Consider the following 23,290-nt stretch of genomic DNA (forward strand, 5'->3'; position numbering starts at 1 on the left):
CCCCCTTCGGGACTCAGCTCAGTTGGAGTGCATGCCTCCTCAAATGGTGTGGAAAGCCACGGCTTGGTGGGTCAAGACTTGTCATTTGAAACTCGGCACTCCCTTCCAAGTCTTCCCCTCTGCACTGGGTGATTACGACCGATGTGTTGGAGTTAGGTTGGGATGCTCATTTGGGTGATTATCGCCTGAGCGGCCATTGGACATCGACAGACAAAGGTCAGCACATCAATTACCTGGAACTGTTGGTCATATTCCATGCCCTAAAGGGCTTCTTACCCGTAATTTTGGGTTGTTCGGTGACAATCCAAACAGACAATACAGTGGCAAAAGCGTATATTAACCAGCAGGGAGGCACAACCTCGAGGAGCCTCCTGTTTCTTTCGCTCGACCTGTGACATTGGTGTGTGGCACATGCGGTGACACTTGATGCAGTCTACATCCAGGGGACCCTGAATGTCCAGGCAGACATGCTGAGCAGGCTGAAAACGGTCTCCCATGAGTGGTTCTTGGACAGGGGTGTACTCCGGGATATATTGACAATGTGGGGTGCCCTGGTTCTAGATGACAATGCCCAGCGTGCCCTCTATTGCTCCAGAGGAGGGGAAGGCGGGGGCTCTTGGGACGATACTTTCATCCTGTCATGGACAGGCCCCTTCCTTTACCTGTTCCCTCCATTTCGCCTCATACCAAAGGTTCTGCACAAACTGAGGGAAGACCATGCCAGGGCCATCCTGATAGCCCCCTGGTAGCCCAGGAGGCCTTGGTTTGTGGCTCTGAGGCAGCTGGCAGTGACTTGGGTGCACCTCCCTGCTCTACCTTGCCTGCTGTCACAGGAGAGAGGTCGGGTGCTCCATCTGGATGTCCGGTCCCTGCACCTGACAGCCTGGAAGATCCGACCGACTTCCCGGTGAGACTCAGAGATATTCTGCTTACAGCTAGAAAGCCATCAACGAGGAAGTCCTATGGACATAAGTGGACTCATTTCTGTTCCTTTGCTACTCAAAATGGATTCGATGTTCTTAATCTTAATGTTCAAAATGTTTGTACCTACCAGTTACCTCTGTCTGGTTTGAAGCTCTCCTCTCTGAGTACATTTGGCAGCCATTGTGGCTCATTAACCTGCCACCCGGGTTTCCTGGTTCAAGGACCCACTGGTTAAAAATTTCCTGAAGGGTTTATCCCATGTTTTCCCAGATGACCCTGTTATGTCACTGGCTTGGGACTTGTCAGTGGTTCTAGCTGGATTGCTACGACCTCCCTTTGAGCCTTTGGCTTCAATTGACCCTCGTCTACTGATGTGGGAGGTTGCCTTCTTGGTGGCGATCACCTCCGCTTGGAGGGTGAGTGAACTGTGGGCCTGAAGGTTGACTTACTGTGCCTTACAGATTCATAAAGATAAGGTTGTGCTCTGACCGGATGTCCAATTCCTTCCAAAGGTAGTTTCTACCTTTCATCGTTCCCTGCCACTCACCTTGCCCATATTTTTTCAAAACCCTTTCTCTAATGTAGAGCGCAGGTTGCATCGTTTGGATGTTAGGAGAGCATTGTCCTATGTCCAGAGGTCGGCAGAATGGTGAAAGATTCCTTCTCTGTTTGTTCTGTATGATGGGCCCCATAAGGGCTTGCAAGTTTCTGCTCAATCCTGTCTAGATGGATCGTTTCTACCATTGAACTTTGCTACAATTTGGCACATAAACAATTTCCTGCGACTGTTAAGGTGCATTTTGTTAGGCCCATGGCGGCCTCTGTTGCCTTTGATTGTGCAGTCCCTTTGGACAGTTATCTTTCAGGCAGCTACTTGGGCTTCACCACATTCCTTTATTTGCCATTATGCCATTGATGCCAGGGCACGGAGTGATGCTAAGTTTGGCAGGACTGTCCTGTAGTCTGTTTTCAGTTGATGTACTTTGTTTCTTTGAAAAAAATACTTCTGGCAGATTGCATCATTGTTTCTGTTGGTTCCCGCCTCCACCCCTTGGGTGCTAGCATATTGTGCACCCATTGGTGTAGAAGACAGAGACCGCATCGAAGAACTACAGGTTGCTTACCTGTAACTTTGGTTCTTCTAGTGGTCATCTGTCCTTTTTCACGCCCTCCCATCCTCCCTGCTGGGTCTACTGAAGGCAGACTCTGAGACTGAGGGGATGAGGAGTGGCACAACAGCATATAGCTGCTAGGGGCGGGGTTCCCACCTAAATCAGGAGAATTGAGCTTGTTAAGTTCCAACGAGGTCACTGTGCAGGTGCATAACCCTTTGGTGTAAAAGGACAGATGACCACTAGAAGAACCAAAGTTACAGGTAAGCAACCGGTTGTACTCAGCCCTACCTGGAGATGCCAGGGATTTGAACCTGGGACCTGCATGCAAAGTAGATGCTCAGCCACTGAGCGGCGGCCCCCAAACTCTCAGTAGATGTCTTTTTTTGTATAGCTATAATTGTTAATAGCTCCTTTTCTCACACACAGAAAGCTATTGTATATACCTGAATCCAAGGCTAGTTTATTTCCCAAGTTCTTTGATGTTAGAAATTGGGGAGTCCTCTTAAATTTGAGAGTTCTCTTCCTTTTGGTTCAATACAGGTTTAACCTGTATTTTTAAAGGCAGGCATCTTGAATTCAGCATTGTCTTCTATCTGGGTAAATACAGTATTTGTACAATGTGGTGTTGAAGTTTGACTTCAGGCATCTTAGTGACTTACAAGCCCTGAACAATACAAATACAGACTGAGTTGCTAATGGGTGAGAATATGTTCATCTTAGCACTTTAGGCCCCATAAACGTTATGAAGGACTAAGAGAGGTCCTTGCAAGCTGCTTTATAAAGGTTAGTTGGATTGCTGGCTATAGTTGGCTGTTTGTAGCTTCTGAAGAGCAAACACATTATAGAAGGCTGGTGGCACATGGGTCTAGCAAGTTCTGTAGATTGGTTCTTGTAACGGAATTGCACTGTTATAGGTAAATGGTGTAATGTTGTGTATGTTAATGGCACAAAGTTTAGTTTTATATTTTTAAATATAATTGAACAGATAATTGTGTTTAAACAGTGGGATAAATTAGATCTCATATTCTGCACATGTAGCATTTCATATTTTAAGGACATTATTGTCCCCAAATACCATTAAACTCTCTAGTTATAGTTAAAAAGGAATGTTCTCAATGAAGTTTTCCTTGTAATGGTGTTATGCTTAATACCACCCACCAAGCTGTTTTATGGCCTTATTGGGGTGTATTTGACCTAAAGTGAACAGGAAATGATGGTGTTCAATTTCTTTCTGCAGTGGGTGGGTGTATGTTTATCACAGACATATTGTCCTTTTTACTAAACATTCTCTTTGTACCTAGGCAAAAGCTTTAATGATGTAGAGTGGTCAAAGTTTGTGATGGAAGATTTTCAGATGTTGGGGAAGAGACCTCTTGCAAAGCAACTTCAGTCCAAATCCACCTCTCAAGACTTTCCTTCAAGGAAATGCTCTGTAGAGTACATGCTCTGTGTGGATGGCGCTCTGTTTGGCCTCTAAGGATTTGTCACAAAAGAACATGCCTATGACTGGTGGGTTATGTGGTATGAGTGAGACAAGTACTTTGAGCATGCAGCCTGGATGCTGAACTGTCTTCTATGGGTAGGATAGTGCTGAGAAGGTGAGACAGCCTGGTTGCTAGGCGCCCATTGTGATCTCACGAGTCAGGATTAATCTCAGGTGGGCCGAGCTAGCAAGTCTGAAGAGTTAATGCATTTAATGTCCCTTAATTATTCCTGCCATGACCGTCTCAGTAGAGTTTGGTCTTGTCAATGCAGCCAACCGGTACTTGACAGCTGAACCTTTCCGTTTCCAGGTGGCAGCCACAGGCAAGCAGCTGAAGCCCCGCCAGGTGTGGATACTGCAGTTTGTGACCCCACATGGAGCTGGGGCGGCCGGCCCAGGAGAAGGGGCTGGCCAGAAACTTCACCTGATCAGTGCCCTCAAGCGCTATTTGGCAGCTGACACGAACGGCAAAGTTACCTGTGATCAGGATAAACCAGGACCTCAGACCTTCTTCCTGCTACATCAGTATCCAGATGGCAAGGTGCAGCCATGCAGACGCATGCACGCTCGTTGTTCCCAGTTATATAACCATAGCCTGATAGTTTGGGGTATATTCATGGTGCAGTTCTGCATCAAGAGGGTGGGTGGGGGAGGGGAGGAGAAGATAAGAGCCATAAAAGCTTCCTCAAAGGCAGACTCTCTTCAGGGGAAATGGCAAGTCTCTGGGTAGAACAGGCTACTCCTATTTGTGCTTGAGCAGAGGCAGAAGTGAGTGAAGGATCTCACTGAGCTTGGGAACTATTGTAGCTGAGGGAAGAGAAGGGTCTTGGCTCACCTACTGTATTAGCTACCATATCTGGACTTCATGGTTCTGACCAAGTGGCAGACTCCTGTGTTCTCACAGTATGATAGTGTAATGTGCATCTAGGAGAGTATAATGTCCCAGGATTAGGCAGATACCTCTTCCCTTTGCGACACTGTGTTTTCCCTGTGAAGACAGCCACATAGGACTGGAGATCAACTACTGTGGACTTGTGGGGAGTTGTACCCACATGGGACATGGGACAGCTGGCTCTGAGTGAGAGATGCCTCAATTTTTACTTTTAAAAAAAGGAAAGTGTGCCATCAAGTCGATTTCAACTTCTGGCGCCCACAGAGCCCTGTGGTTTTCTTTCGGTAGAATGCAGGAGGGGCTTACCATTGCAGTCTGAGATTATGCCTTTCAGCATCTTCCTATATCACAGCTGCTCAATAATAGTACCAGTGGGGATTCAAACCGGCAACCTTCTGCTTGTTAGTCAAGCATTTCCCTGCTGTGCCATTAGGGGTGGGGGACAAATAATGTCATTGCTATATGCATCAAGACCAGCTTTGCATTCTGAGGTGCCCATTTTATTTTTATTACTTTATTTATTTATTACATTTCTATACCACCCAAAACCTGCGTCTCTGGGTGGTTTACAATTAAAATAATTTAAAACATCATCACTTAACAATTAAAAATATTTTAAACATCAAAAATTTAATAACATTTAAAATTCTTTCTTTCTTTCTTTCTTTCATTCTTTCTTTCTTTCTTTCTTTCTTTTTCTTTTTAGAACCATAGATCTAATTAAAAGCCAGGGTGAATAAATGCATCTTCAGGGCCTTTAAAAAAGTTGCCAGGGATGGGGAGGCCCCTATCTCAACAGCGAGCGCATTCCAAAGTCCTGGGGCTGCAACGGAGAAGGCCTGCTCCCAAGTAACTGCCAGATGAGTTGGCGGCACCTGCAGACAAACCTATCTAGATGATCTTAGCAGGCAGTGGGGCTCATGGCGAAGAAGACGTTCTCTTAAATACCCAGGGCCTAAGCTGTTTAGGACTTTATAGGTAATAACTAGCACCTTGTCTTTTGCCCAGAAACGTATCTGCAGCCAGTGTAGTTCTTTCAACACAGGAGGAATATGGTCTCTCATAGATGACCCAGAGACCAACCTGGCTGTTGCATTCTGTACCAACTGCAGCTTCCGGACTACATACAAAGGCAGCCCCACATAGAGCACATTACAGTAATCCAGCCTAGAGGTTAGCAGCATATTTACTGCTGTTTTGAGGTCATTCATCTCAAGAAACAGATGCAGCTGGTGTATCAGCCAAAGCCGATAAGCAGCACTTCTGGCCACCACCTCAACCTGGACACCAGGGAGAGGTTCAGATCCAGAAGCACCCCCAGACTGTGCACCTGTTCCTTCTGGGGGAGTATGACCCCATCCAGAATTGGCAGATCAAAATCATCTCCCAAGTTTTGACCCTGCACAATTAGTACCTCCGTCTTAACTGGATTCAGCCTGTTGTCCCTCATCCAACCCATTACTGCCTCCAGGTAGGCATTTAGGAAGGTTATGGTTATGATGTTGACATGGAGAAATAGATTTGGGTGTCATCAGCATACTGATAACACCCTACGCCAAATCTCTTGATGATCTCTCCCAGCGGTTTCATGTAGATGTTAAACAACATCAGAGACAATATGGAGCCCTGAGGCACACCATAAGAAAGTTCAGATTTTGAAGAACAGTCTCCAAAAGACACCATCAGGAATCTGCCCGTGAGGTAGGAGCAGAACCACTGCAAAGCAGTGCCTCCCACCCCCAGTCCCCTCAGACTTTGCAGAGGGTTACTATGGTCAATAGTATTGAAAGCCACCGAGAGATCCAAAAGGACCAACAGAGTCACACTTCCTCTGTCAATTCCCAATTGAAGATCATCCGTCAGGCCGACCAAGGCAGTCTCCACCCCATCGCCCGCCCGAAAGCCAGTTTGAAATGGGTCTAGAGATTATCAGTTTCCTCCAAGACCGCCTGGAGCTGGGAGGACACTGCTCCAACACTGTTGCTAGAGGCTCAAGTGGCCTCTGTGGCTCAAAACGCCTTTTATCAGCTTTGGCTGATACACCAACTGCAAATGTACCTGGACAGAGATAGCTTGGCCACAGTTACTCATGTTCTGGTAACCTCTCACTTAGATTACTGCAATGCATTGTACATGGGACTGCCTTTGAAAATCGTCTGGAAACTGCAGCTGGTACAAAATAGGGCTGCAAGATTATTAATTGGGACTGGGCGTTTTGAACATATTACGTCAGTGCTTCATCAGCTGCACTGGCTCCCAGTCTGCTTCCGGGCCCAGTTCAACGTGCTGGTTTTTACCTTTAAAGCCTTACATGGCTTAGGACCGGCTTACCTGAGAGAGTGCCTTGCCCCATATGTCTCAACCCAGATCTTAAGATCTTCTTAGGAGGCCCTGCAAAGTTTAAAAGGCCCTTCTTAGGAGTGCCCTTGCCAAATGAAGTGAAGCAGGTGGCTTCTAGGGAGAGGGCCTTTTTGGTGGTTGCACCCCCGGTTCACCTGGCTTCATCAATTAGACAGCAGATAAAGATCTTTTTGTTCACTTGGGAGGCCTTTTAAACTTTGATTTTTAAAACTGATTTTTAAAACTGATTTTTAAAGTTTTTAAATTGCTTTGTATTGTATTTTGTATCCTTCCCCCCATTTTGGTCTGTTGCCCCAGATGTGATAATGTGTTCTGTGTTAATGTGTTGTGTGTTTTTATTTGATGTTTTAATGCTGTGCTGTGAGCTGCCCAGAGAACAACTTGTTATGGGGCAACTAACAAATACGTGGTAGTTGTTCCTGCAACAAGTCAATTGCTTCCATTTGATAGATGTGTGTCCTAGCCACCCTCTCTTTCTGTAGAGCTTGGGAACACTGTGATGGGGGTGGCTTAATGTGAAAGATGTGACTATTACAACTTCATAGCCACGTGGTTGGAACCAAATAGTACTTATCTAAAGGTAATTGTTACCTGAGCTGTTCTGGTGCTTTCATTTTCGATGAGATCATTTCAGTTCTTCCTGCCTTGGTTGAAGCAACTGACTGGGCACCCCTCCTTCCCAACAGGTGACCCTTCAGAATGAGCAGTCCAAGCGCTTCTTGGGTGGGGCAGAGGAGAATGTCACTTGCTTTGCCCAGGTGGCCACTGAAACTGAAAAATGGACCCTGCACCTGGCAGTGCACCCCAATGTTGCCATCTACAGCCCCAACAGGAAGCGTTATTTGCGCTGTGATGACAAAGCCGGGATGCTGCGCTGTGATCGTGATATGCCCTGGGGAGCTGAATCAGTCATCACGCTCTACTATGATTTCGTAGGTGAGTGGAAGCATTTTCCTACTTTACTCTTCCCTTATATAGCATTTCAACCTGGAGGTAAAGGATCACGCTACTGTCGTAACAAAAGTTACTTACAATTAAGAAGTGTGGACAGTCAGGTGACTCTCAAAAACCTGGGAGTTGTGCAGCAGGTAGGAGGATGTAACTTAAGAACCAGCCTGATCTTTGAAGGGGTCTCTGTGCTTTACACGATTGGGCTTTGTTCCTGCACAGAGGCCATGTCATGAAGTTTCCAAGCTTCTCTCGAGATGGAGGTTTTGGGTGGAAGCCCCGCCCCCTCTGGTGATATGTCCCTGCGCTGGCTGTCCCTCTTCGGTCTTTCTTTGTCCTCCAACAGATCGACTTTGTCTGAGCTTCTTTAAAATGCTCTGTCTTCTTTTATACTGCTTTTTTTTTTACTGCTTATTTTACTTTATCCTTGTTTTATTTCTCTTGTTCCCCACCTCTCATTTTTTGTTTTCATTTTCAACCCATGCCACTCTTCCCCACCCCCGGATCGGTTGTGGAGCTCGGGAACTCGCCACTCCCATGGTGTATATAGCCAGCAAGGTCACTTCCAAAAAGTGCACAAGGTATGGGGCCAAACTCTCTTCCACTGACGGCCACACCCGCTGCCTCTTTTGCCTCAGCTATAAATGCCTCAGCTATCTATGGCTACTAGTCTGGTGTCTGTGGGCCGCCTCCAGCCTCAGAGGCACAATGCTTCTCATTACCAGTTGCAGGGGAACAGCAGCAGGAGAGAGGGCATGCCCTCATCACTTGCCTGTGGGATCCCCAGGGGCAACGGGTGGGCCACTGTGTGAAACAGGATGCTGGACTAGATAGGCCCTGGGCCTGATCCAGCAGGGCATTTCTTAGGTTCTTATGTGAGGCCCACATCACCAACACATGTGTGCACGGCCTCAATTTCCCCAAGCAAGCATGCTAGAATAGAGCCTCCAGGTTAGACTCCTGGCTGTGGGAATAGACTTTACATTCATTTCAGGCGGCGTCCACCCTCACCACGATGCAAAGTACCACAGAGGAGTGTCTTGGCTATCCCCATACAACAACATCGGGTTCGCCCATGATGTCGATGGCCCTGCTGGTAGCCCCACCTCCAACCCACACCCTGACTGTTGAGTCTATTACTCCTTTGACCCCTTTGCTGGGGCCTGACATGATATCGACCACCACTACGGTGTTAAAGTGCAAAAAGTTGACAGACACTTTGGTCCTGACACCTGTCGACTCCACTCTTAAGAAAAAGAAGAAACTGCCTTGCCCAGTTGATACCAACACCCACGCACAACCCCAGCTGACATTTACAAAAAACCGGGCCCGAGAAGATGCTCCCTCAGCCCCACCCAAACCAAAGAAGAAGAAAAACAGTTAACTTTCAACAGAACTGTTAAAGTCCTCACAACCTCCTCCTTCCCAGGAGCTTCCACGCGGCTCATTCTTCATACCCCAGATAAAGGCCTACCCATCAGGACCTCAACCACCCGATTCCATACACTCCATCCAGCACCAACATTCGAACTGGGACACCCAGCTGAAACCCACTTTTGACCCCGAACAGGAACATATAACTCCCTAAGAGCCTTTATATCCTCCCTCAGAACCGGACAACGGTAAATTCAAACTCCGACTGTGGGGATGCACACTCAGAACTTGAAGATTACCTTTCAGATCTCGACCCTTATACCAGACACAAGCATCATTCCTATTATCAGGACCCTACCACCTGGAAACTATCCCTGAACAAGTCTTGTACTGTGACAGGTATTACCACAACTCGGACAAACATCCAACGTATGACTACTATCACACTTCAGGTTCATACCACCATGAACCTGAACCTAAGTATACATGAGACTGACACTGACCCATACGGGTTACTCAGTGACAAGGCTACATGTTGGTTTTGAGACAACTTCTTGGACCTCTACAGGGATGTCTATGCCAAAAGAGACAGAAAACATTATCCAGCCTACTGGGATGATCACTATAGGACCTCTTGCTCCAGATCACCTCACCGACACCAGGACAGACCGTCCTCACCTCAGACTCCCAAAAGACCTGCACATGACCCTCCCGGGGACAAACCTCTACCACAAAGGCACCCTGCTAAGCCAAGGTCGAGCCTGACACCTCCAGTTCCAGGATCACAGGCACCACAGCCATCTAAGCCAAGATCACAGGTATTGCAACCGCTGGACGCTCCAAAATTACACCAGCCTCCACCAGGAGACACTCAACCAGACCAGTGTAAACCATAATCCAACAAAGACCAGGATCCAGAGCTGGAGGACAAAGAGGCAGAGTCCCTTAGGCTCTTTGAACATCCTTAGACTCTTCTCCCATGGATCTCCTAGTGGACTCAAAGCCAGGTTCCCCTTTGGAAGACTATAAACTAGATGCTGACTATATTTCTTGTATGGCAGCCTCCTTGGGGTTCAATTCTCCCTACAAAATCAAGGGGAGTTAGATTCACTCTTTGGCATAATTGATGCAGATACTTGAGTGCCTATCTCCCTTCCCATGTTGATGGACACTGCAAAAACCTGTTGGCAAAAGCCATCATCTTTACTCCAACTGACCAGGAGACTAGAAAACCTTTATGGCATCGACATGGAGGAGGTAACAGGCAAATCCCTCCAAAAGCAATCTACTCCTAATTTGGTGCTGGTAGAAACGTCTGTATCAAAGAACAGGATGAGTTCACCCTCAACACTTGCAGACTGCAAGGGTCACAAGTTAGACACCTTTGGGAGACATTTATACTTGGTCTCAGCACTCCACCTCAATTAACAGGTGTACATTGCTAATTAACAGTGTACAAAACAGGTGTACAACAGCTAATTAACAGGTGTACAATGCCGAATACAACCATTTTCTATGAGAAAAGCTTGCTCCATTTCTGGACCATCTCTCACTGGACAAGAAATAGCTGTCCAAAGTGTTCTCAAAGGAGGTGGCTCATCTAGCTAAATAAGAGCTGGTCTTGTGGTAGCAAGCATGAATTGTCCCCTTGGCTAAGCAGGATCTGCCCTAGTTGCATTTGAATGGGAGACTACATGTGAGCACTGTAAGAAATTCCCCTTAGCGGGATGGGGCTGCTCTGGGAAGAGCATGTCCCAAGTTCCCTCCCTGGCATCTCCAAGATAGGGCTGAGAGAAACTTCTGCCTGCCTGCAACCATAGAGAAGCAGCTGCCAGTGACAGATGACACCTTGCAGAAACTCTGTAACATGGCAGACCTCACGAGCTTCCAGGCATCCACCTCCTACCCCAACAGGCCCACTCGGTGGACCCAACTCCAACCATCATGACATATGACCCAATTCTCTACATCTGATCGTTCCTTCCGGAACCAAAATTTGCCCCAGTATGGCAAGCGGCAACCTTACACTATCCAGCGGACCTCAAAGATACAAAACGCGATCGTCCTTCCCTAAAAAGCAATGACTATGCACATGTGTAGCCTGCAGGGATGCACCTGTCACCATACCTTCAGGAATTGGAATCCATCACAACAGATTCCTGGGTCCTCACCATCATATGGGTAGGCTATGCATTGGAATTCTCATGCACACACCTCATCCCATCCAGTCATCACTGCTCCCACTCCCATCCTGAGGGATGAAGTTGCCTCCCTTTTGGAGACAGATGCCATAGAACAGGTGTTCAATACAACAAGCAGTGGTTTCTATTCCCCATATTTCACCATACCCAAGAATGATGGGGGGCGGGGCGCATCTTCAACCCAACTTAGACCTCAGAGGACTGAACCGTTGCATCACATACAGATGCTTTCAGATGATCACAGTCCCTCTCATCCAAAAAGGGGCTTGGTTCACCTCTCTGGGCTTGAAAGATGCATATTATCACCTCACCATTGGGGCTTATCATCAAAAATACTTCCATTTCAAAATCAGTATGGAAACCTATCAGTTCAAGTCTTTACCTTTCAGCCTAGCCTCTGCCTCCAGAGTATTTACTAAGGGCACAGCTCCAGCAGTTGCCTAACTCGAATCCATCTTCCCATTCCTGAATGAGTGACTGATTTGGGGCTGATCCCCACACACCACAGAAGCCACCATCACAGCTACAGTAGACGTTCTCAACCACCTGGGTCTTCAGATCAGCTATGGGAAAGCCCACCTTACTCCCTCCACATCCATAGAGTTTATTGGTCTCTTCTTCTGCTCCATCAAAGCCAGAGTATTCATGCCACACAGACTCCATACCCTTGGGCCTTTAGCCAAGAAGTTGGTCTCAATACACTCTCACACCGCGAAGACTATTCAGCAACTACTGGGCTACATGGTGTCTATGATGCATGTCATTCCATATGCCTGTCTATGATCTTGCACTCTCCAGCATTGGTTCCTTCACAACTTTGACCCCCAGAGGGACTCTCAATGCCTCCATCTTTGCATGACTTGATTAGTCTGGCAATCTGTCTTCTGGTGGATGCATACTCCTCACATGTTGGGGGGTACTCCATCCCAACCTTGACAGCCAAGTTGTGTTGTGACCATGGACTCATCAGACAGATTGAGGAGCTCACAAGGACACTTCCACCTTCGTGGTCTCTAGACAGTCACCAGATCCCACCGCCACATCAATTACCTGGAGTTGTTGGGAATCTTCAAGGCCCTAAGGAGATTTTTTACCCATTCTGTGCAATTCAGCGGTCACCATACAAACTGACAACACCACAGCAAATGTGCACTGCTCTGGGGGTATTGTGATGGATTATGCACTAGCCTCACATGTCCATAGCGAGGAATAAAAGGTGTGGAGCTTGTGCTGCTTTTGCCTGTTTATATAGATAAACATGTGGGACTGGTTCATAATCCATCGCATTACCCCCAGAGCTGTGCACATCCAAGGCACCACCAACATGGCAGTAGTTGCCCTCAATAGGTCACTGACATCCTCAGATGAGTGGCAACTAAACACCTAAATACCTGGCCTCCTTTTTCACCTCTGGGGCATGCCACAAGTAGATCTGTTTGCCACACTTCACGATCACCAGTGCAGGCTCTTCTGCTCCAGAGCAGGATGAGACAGACATTCACTCGGAGATGCATTCTCCCTCACCTGGATGGGTCTCTTTGCCTACCCACCACTACCCTCATACGTCCTCCTCAAATTACAACAGAAGCAACTCGACTGCATACTCATAACTCCCTGGTGGCCACAAAGACCGTGGTTCACCCATCTCCTTTACATGTCGGGCAGGCTTTACCTGCATCTACCGATGGATACTCACCTACTTACCCAAGCCTCAAGGAAACTCATTCATCCCGATGTTCACAACATTCACCTCACAGTGTAGAGGATGCAGACTCCTTCCCACAGAAACTCTGGCAAGTCCTTTCAGTGGCCAGGAAACCTGCAATGGTAAAATCCTATGATCACAAACAGCGACGTTTTCTCCAGTTCCTGGCAAAGTGACACTAACTTGGCAAGCCTTACCTCAAAGGGAATACATACTCATACCTCAAGCAGTTGTCCTCTCTCAGGGTTCATCTAGCAACTATAGTGGCTCACGCCCTTGTGTAGAAACCCTCCTGGTTTCAAAACCATACAGTTAAGAGATTCCTGAAAGGTCTGACCCACCTTCACCCCCTCGACCCCATCATGGCCCCTGTGTGGGACCTATCACCAGTGCTCTCCTCCCTCCCTCCCTCATGGGTCCATCCTTTGAACCCCTAGCGACCACTCACTTCAAGCTCCTGTACAAGGTGGCCTTCTTAAATTGCTATTGCATTTGTTTGCAGGGTCAGCAAACTATGAGCTTTTCAAGTCTGCCTCTCTTACCTCATATTCCATAAGGGCAAGGTGGTTATCCAACTGGATACTGCCTTCCTCCCAAAGGTGGTATCCTCATTCCACTGCTCCCCTGGAAGTCATCTGTCAAGCTGCAACTTGGTCGTTGCTGCACTCCTGGACTCTGTGGCCTGCCGAGAGGCTTCCTTCGGCATGACAGTCCTACAGTTGCTCTTTGCATAATCATCTTTCTCCGGGTAAGAAGCGTTTGGGATATAGCTTGCTATGCGCCCATTTGTGTCAAGCACAGAGACCACGTCGAAGAACAGGTTGCGTATCTGTAACTTTAGGTCTTCAGGTGGCCATATGTGCTCTTATACATCCTTCCCTCTGTAGTTCTTCACATCAGCAGACTCAGGGACTGAGGGAAAGCTGACCCAAGTGCATATCACCAGAGGGGGCAGGGCTAGTGCCCCAAACCTCCCTCTCAAGAGAAGCTTGCAAACTTCCCAGCATGGTCTCTGTGCAGGCACCAAGCAGTGTGCCTCCGTGTAAGAGCACAGAGCACCATTAGAAGAACTAAAGTTACAGGTAAGCAACCTGTTGTTTCCTTTCCCACTTGGGATCTTTTAGCCAGCCAGCTGCTCTAAAATTGGATCTTGAAAGCAAGCAGGCTGGGCAATCTCTTCCCAGAAGCAGTGTGCAAACTTGAACACTAAGATAAAAGACAGCATTTAAAATGAAAAGCATCCGTGAAGCCTAGAAGGTAAAAAATGTAAATGCCCTAATCCAATTAAAGTTAGTTGTGATGAAAGATCCCCTTCAAAGCTATGGGGCTTGAGTGAGTGGTAACCAACGTTAGCTGAATCAGTCCTCATCACCATACTCATCAGTACTGTTAATGTATTTGTTTCTCCAGTCCAAGAGTTTCCAACCTTGGGTCCCCAGATGTTGGACTACAGTTCCCATCATCCCCAGCCGCAGTGGCTGCTGACCAGTGTTTTTCAACTTAAGGCCCTGCTGCACAAACAAGTTGCGTGTTAAATAAGCATCTTTCCCCCCCACATAGCTGCGACCTTTCTTCAAGGCTGCGGTTCAGTTGCAAAGGAAATGGCATTTTCAAAAGCCCCGACCTGTTATATTTCCTATTGGGAGGAAAATGCACTGTTCTAGTGCATTTGCTGCTCTTGTATTTGCTGTGTGCAATACTGCAGTGTGTCATAGAAAGCTGTGTGTGGCCCTGCTACATAACCCTAACATAGGAGCGCACTTCTAGACTAACTTCTTTAAAAACAAACAAACAGCAAAGGCGTCTCACCATTCTTCACTTTCCCCTACAGCAATGCCTTACGATTTTGTGACTCTTCTGTTGAGCTTTGTGTGATTGTTGGAGGCCACAATATTCCCTCCTTCCCCTGTGCTGGAATATGCATATCTCAATGCTTTGGTGGCAGGGGGTGGGGGTGTTGTTTGGTTTGGTTTAAGATGGCAGTGGGGGAGACAAATGGTGCCAGTGCTATATTCCTGCAGCAAGGCTGTTGCCTCCATTGACTATGCAGATGGCGGGATGCTGGACTATTATAACTAAAAAAGGACTTGTGGAACTTGCTTACACCCAGGCTGGAGTACATAATATACTTTGCAGGAAGGCCTGTTAGTGCTTGTGGGAGATGATGCCGTTTCAGAGCTGTGAAGGAGCTGTTGTTCCCAATCCAACCCATACATGTGGTTTCTGTTCCTCTCTGGTCACCTATTTTTTCAAGGGAATGGTTAATATCTGCTAAAACCAACACTCCACAGAAGCGCAACCAGCATTACTATGACAGAAGTTATGTATGATTGTCCAAAATGTATCCTTGACCATTATTAGGAGAAAACTCCAGCCCCCACCCAAACACACACATACACAGCAGCCACGCCACTTGGGAACTGTCTTAAAGGGTTTGGTTTGGTAACATAACAGATAAACACTTCAACTCCCCATTAGTATGTGGGTGCTCATGTAGTTCTTTGAAAAGAAACATCTACTGCTAGACTGCATCATTTCCTACAATGATGTCTTGCCATTTCAAGACAGGCCGAATGTACAAGAATCCTTTCTTCCCTCCCATCAAGGATATGCACTCTCCCCCTCTGGCACTAGAATGCCGGCATCTCTTCCCCTATTTGTTTTGATAAAAGAAATAATAAGCAGACAGTCTCGTTCTCTGTTGCAGAGCTCTTCTCTTGTTTTCCTGCCCATTACACTTGTGCACTGATTACCATTTCAGGATCAGGGCAGTACTAAGAAGAAAGTGGCTCCCCTTGCCTTGAAATAAATGACAGTAGAGAAGCCCTTCGTTCTTTTCATTCTTAACGTTATTGTTAACCACCCAGAGATGAAAGCTTGGGGCAGTGTACAAATTTGACAAACCATGCAGCAAACCACTGGGGAGAGAGTGGGACACCTGGAATGTGGGGCGGGGCAGGGGGGGTGCAGTTCCAGAGAGGGAGAAGAACCTAGAGCAGGTAGAGCCTTTTCTCGCCTCTATGGAGAACTGCTACTTTGTAATAATGGTGATTGTTTATGTGTGATAGTAGGAGCTTAATGGGGTGGGGAAGGAGGAAGAAATGTCATCTTCCGTTGCCACTCTTGGTAGTAATACCCCATCCACAGTGAGCTGTGCATGCACACAATTGTGCACAAAGATTTCCAAGTGTTCAACAAAGGGCGCACTGATAGGACAGGCTTCTACAAATTTGGCTTTAAGACGCAGACTGCCTTCTACTGGGATGGGTTGGAGCTGATGCACTGATTGTCCTCTGTTCCTTGAGGTGACGGACTCAACTGCTTGCCCTTAGCAACATCCTCCAGTCCATTGCGGGGAGGGTGGATTCCCTGCCTTGCGTGCTCCCTCCCCCGCACTCCTCGCATCCATCATTGATGGACTGCAGTGACCAGGAGGAGGAGGGAACAATCTGCCTCCGCCTTCCGTGTCTTCTTCTGGTTATGTCCATCCATTACCTTGCTCAGGTGCCACACTTAAATTTCCAGATGCCATGGCAAGCTGGCATCTAGGAACTGTCAAGCCCTGTGGTCTGAGAAGGCAAAAAACCCTGCATATCTCTAGCCCTATTGAGACATTGTGTTGTGCAACTGTATAGATGTTTGCACACCTGTACATGTGTTTGTGTGAATAACTGTACCTGTGTTCATTTTAAAAGGGAACCTGGGTGCAGGCCCCTCAAATGTATGGTATGGATAGGAAGTGTACTGCTGTATCTGTGTCCAACACAACGTGTGAATCACTGTACTGGTATACACTGTACACTCATACAAATGTTGAACATAATGTGTGACTAGGGCTTCTGTCTGAGCAGGTACCAAGCCCATGCACTTTCTAAAATAGTCCTCTGTGTTGAATGTGTGAAAAAGTTCAGCTTGAGTCATTTGCGTCTCCTCAATAGGTCCGCAGCCCGAGGCAAACTCTGCTGACAGAAGGCCATTTTTCGGCCCCCAACACATACCAGGTGAATTGAAATTCTGTTTGCCCAGAGAGTCACTGTGGATGGCACCATGTTTGATTTCCTTAACAATATGAATCTGCTTGCATAACCTTAGAAAAGTTCTGCTTACTACAGTATGCAAAACTTTTGGATAAGACTTGAGTTAGATGCTAGCAGCACATGTGTCCCAATGCAGCGAAAGAGGGAATATATGTGCAGAAGTGGCTTCTGTGCAGATTCCCTTGCCAAACTGGGAACTGCATGTACAGATTAGCGTGCACCTCTACCTTCCACTGCATGTTCAGATGTGAAACAGCCTATACATTTGTGTTACATGTGTAGTGTGGAAAGGGGTGTATGTTGCCTTCCACATTCAGTGCAAATGGGAACGCCAAACCTCTCCAAACACTGTCTCTGGCTGCATGGGCCATGGTGTGTCGAATTATATCTAGGTCAGGGCCATGGTGTCAAACTGCATCTAGAGTCTGCCCATGTAACTCCCAAGATAAGTGGCAGAAAAATAAGATCTACATGAAAGTTGATGGCTGGGCACCAAAGTGGTCCAAAATTTGATCTTAATTTCAAAACTATTATCCAATGAACTTCCAAGTTTCCAATTTCAGTAAAAGACTGAGGATCCATAAGACAAATCTAGGAAGGCTATAAAATGTTAAAAGCGAGAGAAACACAACGGAATAGGTTATAGACGGATGCAGCTAGGGTCTTGGAAGGTATCTGAATGTGTGGTAATGCGGGGCAGCTGGGGTCTCAGCTCTAAACCTGCAGTGAAATGAACATTGACCCCTTGATGCTGCTCTGTAGGCATTCATTTGGAGACTAGTGTCCTGGTGTAAACACCAAACCTAGTTAACACTCTCACATTGTCTCTCCTGCCTTTATCACCAGTGAAGAAATATGGCTTAAGGAATGGGGGTGGCAAACTCCTGGCTTCCAATGGCTCACTGGTGCCAGAGATCACCCCACAAACTCTCTACTCCCTGGAGGTGAACGGTGGCTTGGTGGCCTTCCGGGATGAGGAAGGAAAGTACTTGACTGGGCGTGAAGGTGGCATGAGAGCTATAAAGATGGACAAACCTGGACGGGATGAACTCTTCAGCATGGAATCCAGCCCTGCCCAGGTCTCAATTCGCTCCTCATCTACTAGCAAGTTCATCTGCTGCAGGCCAGGTAAGATGGGGGAAAGGAGCATGATCTATATTGGATTGCTCACGTGGCGGCAAAGCCCCTGACACTGATTCACTGATCTGGTGTGATGGGACAGAATGTTCATGAATATTCTACCTGTTCAACAAACAAGGAATGTTTATGGCAAGAATCTGTGATGGAAAGGAAAGTTCAATTTGGTTGCAGTTAAGCAAGAGAGGGTAGAGAGTAGGCAGTGAAGTCGAAGGGGAGGCAAAAGAAGCTTGAGGGAAAGGGCATAGGACAGGGGCTAATGAGAGAGAGAAGAGGCTAATGAGGAACAGGGGTCATCGGAAGAAAATTCACAGCACTTACGTTGAGCAGGAGGAAGAGGAGGGAGACAGAAATTCTTGGGAGGCTGGCCAAAAATCAAGATGGCTAATGGAAGTGGGAACAGAGAGGCAGTGAGCTGAAGAGCAAAGCTCTAAGGAGACAATGGGTGGTATAAGCATGATGTTCAAGAAAGATGGAGCCAAAGAGAAAGTAGGATTTGAACTAAGCTACATGTAAGGCTGAGGACAGGGGCTGCGTTTTGTTGTTAGAAAGGAAATCAACAGGAAAGGGAGATTTGGAAGGCCGGGGGCTAGGAAGCCAAAGGGAGTACAGAGTTACCAGGTGGAACCATTGCAGTTGTGGCTTTCTGTGGGGACCTGCCAATCCTGAGCCATTTTGGAAGGGTGGTATACAAATCAAATCAATCAATCAATCAATAAAAGGGGCAATGCAGAGCAGGAAGAGCGGATGGGGTTACTTTCACATATTGATGTGATCCAAAAAGCCAGTTCTTTGGCTTCAGCCTATAGTGTGTGTGTATATACATGTGTACACACACACACACACACACTGTAAAATACCTTGCTTTTAACACAGCCTGTGGAGATTTCCCACATCCAAACCCCTATACTGCTTCATCCATTGTTGAATGATTGCTGCACCATGCTTGCCCCAGTGCATGCTGGAAACTGCCATCCAGGAAAACTGATGCTGAGAAATAGTGGCTTGCCCAGTGAAACCAGATCTGAACAGCAATATGGAATCTAGGCTGTTCTGTGCACTTAAGCCACACTGGCTCTAGTGCCTCAATAGTAGGCTTATTTGGATCTTTCCAATGACGTTGGTGCCACAAAACCTTGGCCCCTTCTCTGTGCATCACCTTTGTAGCTTGATAGGCACAAGCCTGGCAGCAGCCTTCAACCAGCAAGAATATGTGCAGCCATTCTGAGCTGGGGTGTGTTTGTTATTTTCTGGGCCAGCCTGAGCCTTCTGCTGCTTTGTCTATTACAGGTGCTGACCTCTATGCCAATGCCATGGCTGTAGGGAACACAGAGATCTTCCAGCTGCTGTTTGATGACACCACAAAGAAGGTCTGCTTCCGTGGCTACTGTGGGACATACATGTCCTTGGTGAGTGTGTCTGCACGCTGAGAGGAAAAGCATAGGCAGGACCAGCTATTGTCTCCTAACCACGTGCAGTGTTTTCTGCCCATTAGAAGGGAAGGGCGGGCATCACTTGGATTCTCTCTGCTTGGTGTGGAACTAAAGCCATGTTCACTTGATTGATTGATTGATTGATTGATTGATTGATTAAATAAACAAAACACTCCTGTGCTTCTGAATATGCCACCAGTGAGAACAGACATGATGATGTTTCCAGAACTGTTATGTTTACATCAAGGCTGTTCATGTAGATGCTTTGACACGATAAATGACTAGATCACAGCTTACCAGTACATTTCATTTAAAATGTGAGCAAGGAGTGTGTGAATGTTCTATCTTTTAAGTCCAGCAACCCTTGTTCCCATAGATGTTCACCTGAATCCACCCTGAGAAAGCAGCAATAGCAAGAAGAGAGCAGGCATTTGGATACTTTCTCCTGGACAACTTATATCCATGCTGATATTATAGTGAGGCCCTCCCCAGCTTTCTGAGAGTGCTTCTGTCTGCTACAGGGAAAATGATTGTTTCCCCTTTAAGGAGCATAGCAGGGAACATGGTTATACACAATTCATTCTGTGGGGGGCAGGATAGTGGATAGTGTGCTCCTGTACATAAAGTGTAGGTGAATTATTCAGAATCACAACAGCCTAAATAACCCCCTTGGACGCTGCCAGCTACTAAAGGCTGCTTAACTTGGGAGGCAGGCTTTTAAAGAGAATTTAGGGTGGTTATGATAGAACAGTTATTGTGCATGGAGTGCACACTTGTCTAACTATTACGTCTGATCAAACAGTTTTGCAGGTTTTGGTAGTCCTGAGAAACCTATTTGATTGGTGATGGCAGCTGGACCAAAGAAATGGGAAATGCTGAGACTATCATATTAAGTTCAAACCACTGCAAATTTATGGTCTGACTCCAACTGTGTCATGGTGCATAGGAATGCAGCTTGAAAGGAGCAGTCAGTATGGGGCCCCAGCAGGTGTGTTCTGCCACATAGGATGAGGCAGAAGTACAAAAAGAGGCCTTTCCAGCTAACACATTTCACGTTGCAGGGTCCCAACGACTGTATTGTCAGCGGCAGCAAGCAGGACAAGAATGTCTGGTTTGACCTCCAGTATCAGGAGCAGAAGGTGTCGCTGCGCATAGGTGACAAATATGTGTCCATGCGGCCTAATGGACAGCTCCTGGCCATTCCCAAAGTGGCAGGTACAAGTTGGTAGAGACCTTCTCTTACAGGGCACCAATGGGGACAAGCAACCATGGTTCAAGTTGGGGGAGATATTGTAGTATTTGGGAGAGTGGAATGGGTTTTCAGGGCCTTCTCTCATGTTTGCTGGCTTTAATTCAGCTAAGAGAAAACCCAGGTTCACTTCCTATGTTAGTCCCTTCTCTCTCAATAGCCAGGTAGGGAAGATTTCTGCACGTCTACACCAAGCTGGTCTTGGGTTTAAAGATGTAGCATGAGAAACAAGTCCACGTCATAGCTTCTCAGAGACCTCTATGGTTCAAGAAGCAGGTTCCTTTTTGTTTTTAACCAATAGTCACAGAACCCTGCCCTCACAGGATGGGATACGCATTATTTAATATCTAGCCGTGGCTCCCTTCCCCTACTTCAGACTTTGGAGAAGCTAACATGGTTGATAATATACACATCTCACTGAGTACAACTGAAACACAAGAGACTAAAGTTCTGTCATTCTACAGGCATATCCCTGGACACTGAAAGCCACCACACCAAATAGTCTTAACATTACTTAAGTTACATGATCTGGTGAGTGGTTATAGGAAGGAACTCCACAATTGTAGCTACCAAAACCACCTCTCTAGTCCACCTTTCTGTTGCATGAACAGTGGGCTTGAGAGAACAAATGCAGCTGATCTTGGAAGTCATGAGAAACTGTGAGGGAAGAGGCAGTTTCAAAGGTATGTTAAATCTAAGTCTACAAAGGTTTTCTAGGTCAAAACCAGGACTTGGAATAGTGTCTGGAAGATTATAAGAAACCATTTTAGCTCTAGGTCACTGGGAGTATGTTATGCCAATGCCCCCTCCCATTCAGATGCTCATTCTGGCTCATTGTGGGGTGATTATTACCATTTCCCAAACTTCTGACCTCCAACACTGAAGCTACTTTTCCCTGGAGAAATGCTTTTGAGCAAAAAGGGAGGGCTGATGAGACACTTCTGAGCTCTTCTGGGAAGCTGGGCCAGATCTGCTCTGCCCTCAGAGGAGTCGCTGGTGTAGACCTGGGTGAACACAAGTGGTTTCTTTTACACCTATAGGTAAGAGTGAAGACTTTCTGCTGGTGCTGGTGAACCGGCCACTGCTGGTCCTGCACAGTGATGCTGGCTACGTGGGACTGGGCAATAGTGTGAAACATCTGGAAGCAAACTGTGTCAGCTATGTTGCCAGCAGTCTGTCACTCACAGAAGAAGGCTACTACAACTTCCAAATTGGTCAGTATGTTCCCAAGCTTGGGGAAAGGACTGAGGGGAAATCCCAGCAAAGGGAGGGAATTCATGGAGTATTGGTGTGATGTAGCAGAAGATGCTTAAAAATAAATAAATAAACCCACATCAGTTATAGCTGTACAGGAGAGCCTATATATTTGTGGATGGTTTCGCATATCTGCGGTCAGCTAATGGACGCCCAACCTTGTTATATGCAGTTGAAAAAAATCTGGCGGGGGAGGGTTAAACCTGCATATCTGTGAGTTGGGGGTGGCCGGAAATGACCTCAGAGGTCATTTCCAGCTGCCATTTTGTGGCTCATTCCCCCCCCCCCCAGGGTGTGTGTGTGGGTGGGGGGAGGTGATTTTCAACTCTTGGGGGCACTGCAGGACTGCTGGAGACCCACAGAGCACAGTAGAGCACTTTACCATGCTTTTTTCTGGGTTTTTTTGGCTGTTTCCCCCTTAGGAACCTAATCGTCGCAATGCCATTGTCCCAATTACTCAGTGTTTGCCGTTTTGATATTCACTTCACTAGCTGGGTACGGAACCCAGGCGAATACGGAGGTTTTCCTGTATGAGAAAATCAGACATTCCCACCGACATCTTCCATGAAGCTAATTTGCAGTTAACCTCATTTTCCCACAATTGTCCAGTTCCATGGCATGTAGACAGCAGTCTCCTAGGCCCAGTTAAGGATGAATAGTAATACCGTTGAGGTGTGATTTCTTGTCATGCATCTTTTCTTCTCAAGTTGTACTTGGTAGTACCATGTGCCATAAGCAGCACATCCTAGTAATGTGCAGTTCCTTTCATCAACTGGTTGCTGTAAAAGTTGGGGAAACCCAGGACTGTAGTTGACCATGCCTTTGTCTTCACACTTTCTTCCGCTAACCCTGCCATTCTATCTTCAGGCAATAACTACTGGGCCCTGGATAAAGACGGACAAATCATGGCAGCCAGTGACCACCCCAGCAATTTCACCATCCAGTTTGCATCCTCCAGCTGCCTCATCCTCAAAGCTTCCAACAACAAGTTTATTGTGGCTGAACAAGGAGGCCGTTTCTGGGCTGGAGCTTCAGACTCATCTAATGCAACACTGTTCCATTACTGAGGGCTTCTCACCCTATTATGCCCACCAATAAACGCCTGCTGTGTGGGCTCTGATCTCTGGGAAATATGGAATGATGCCAAACTGCTAGGACTTAGCCTAACCGATATCCT

General features: G+C 46.9%; 1 protein-coding gene across 2 annotated transcripts; it reads left to right on the forward strand.

Moving 5' to 3' along the window:
• The first annotated feature begins 3,690 nt into the window (after positions 1 to 3,690).
• LOC128340654 (fascin-like) lies at positions 3,691 to 23,244 on the forward strand. 2 transcript variants are annotated; one of them, XM_053286059.1, is made up of 8 exons: positions 3,691 to 4,063; positions 7,462 to 7,711; positions 16,942 to 17,004; positions 17,887 to 18,168; positions 19,468 to 19,586; positions 20,672 to 20,825; positions 21,900 to 22,073; positions 22,981 to 23,244. In XM_053286059.1, exons 1-8 carry the CDS (start codon positions 3,758 to 3,760, stop codon positions 23,178 to 23,180), a joined length of 1,548 nt encoding a protein of 515 aa, XP_053142034.1. In that variant the 5' UTR covers positions 3,691 to 3,757; the 3' UTR covers positions 23,181 to 23,244. The 2 variants fall into 2 exon arrangements, with proteins under 2 accessions (XP_053142034.1, XP_053142035.1); XM_053286060.1 differs by lacking the exon at positions 16,942 to 17,004.
• Positions 23,245 to 23,290: the final 46 nt, after the last annotated feature.

Source organism: Hemicordylus capensis, chromosome 1, assembly GCF_027244095.1.
Source record: "Hemicordylus capensis ecotype Gifberg chromosome 1, rHemCap1.1.pri, whole genome shotgun sequence".
NCBI lineage: Eukaryota > Metazoa > Chordata > Lepidosauria > Squamata > Cordylidae > Hemicordylus > Hemicordylus capensis.

Bases quoted from the DNA above. Each gene is read 5' to 3' on its own strand.
- LOC128340654 (XM_053286059.1), top strand. From the start codon at position 3,758: ATGACCGTCTCAGTAGAGTTTGGTCTTGTCAATGCAGCCAACCGGTAC. The intron at 17,005-17,886 runs GTGAATTGAAAT...CTTTATCACCAG, and splicing joins CGGCCCCCAACACATACCAG to TGAAGAAATATGGCTTAAGG. The intron at 18,169-19,467 runs GTAAGATGGGGG...TGTCTATTACAG, and splicing joins GTTCATCTGCTGCAGGCCAG to GTGCTGACCTCTATGCCAAT.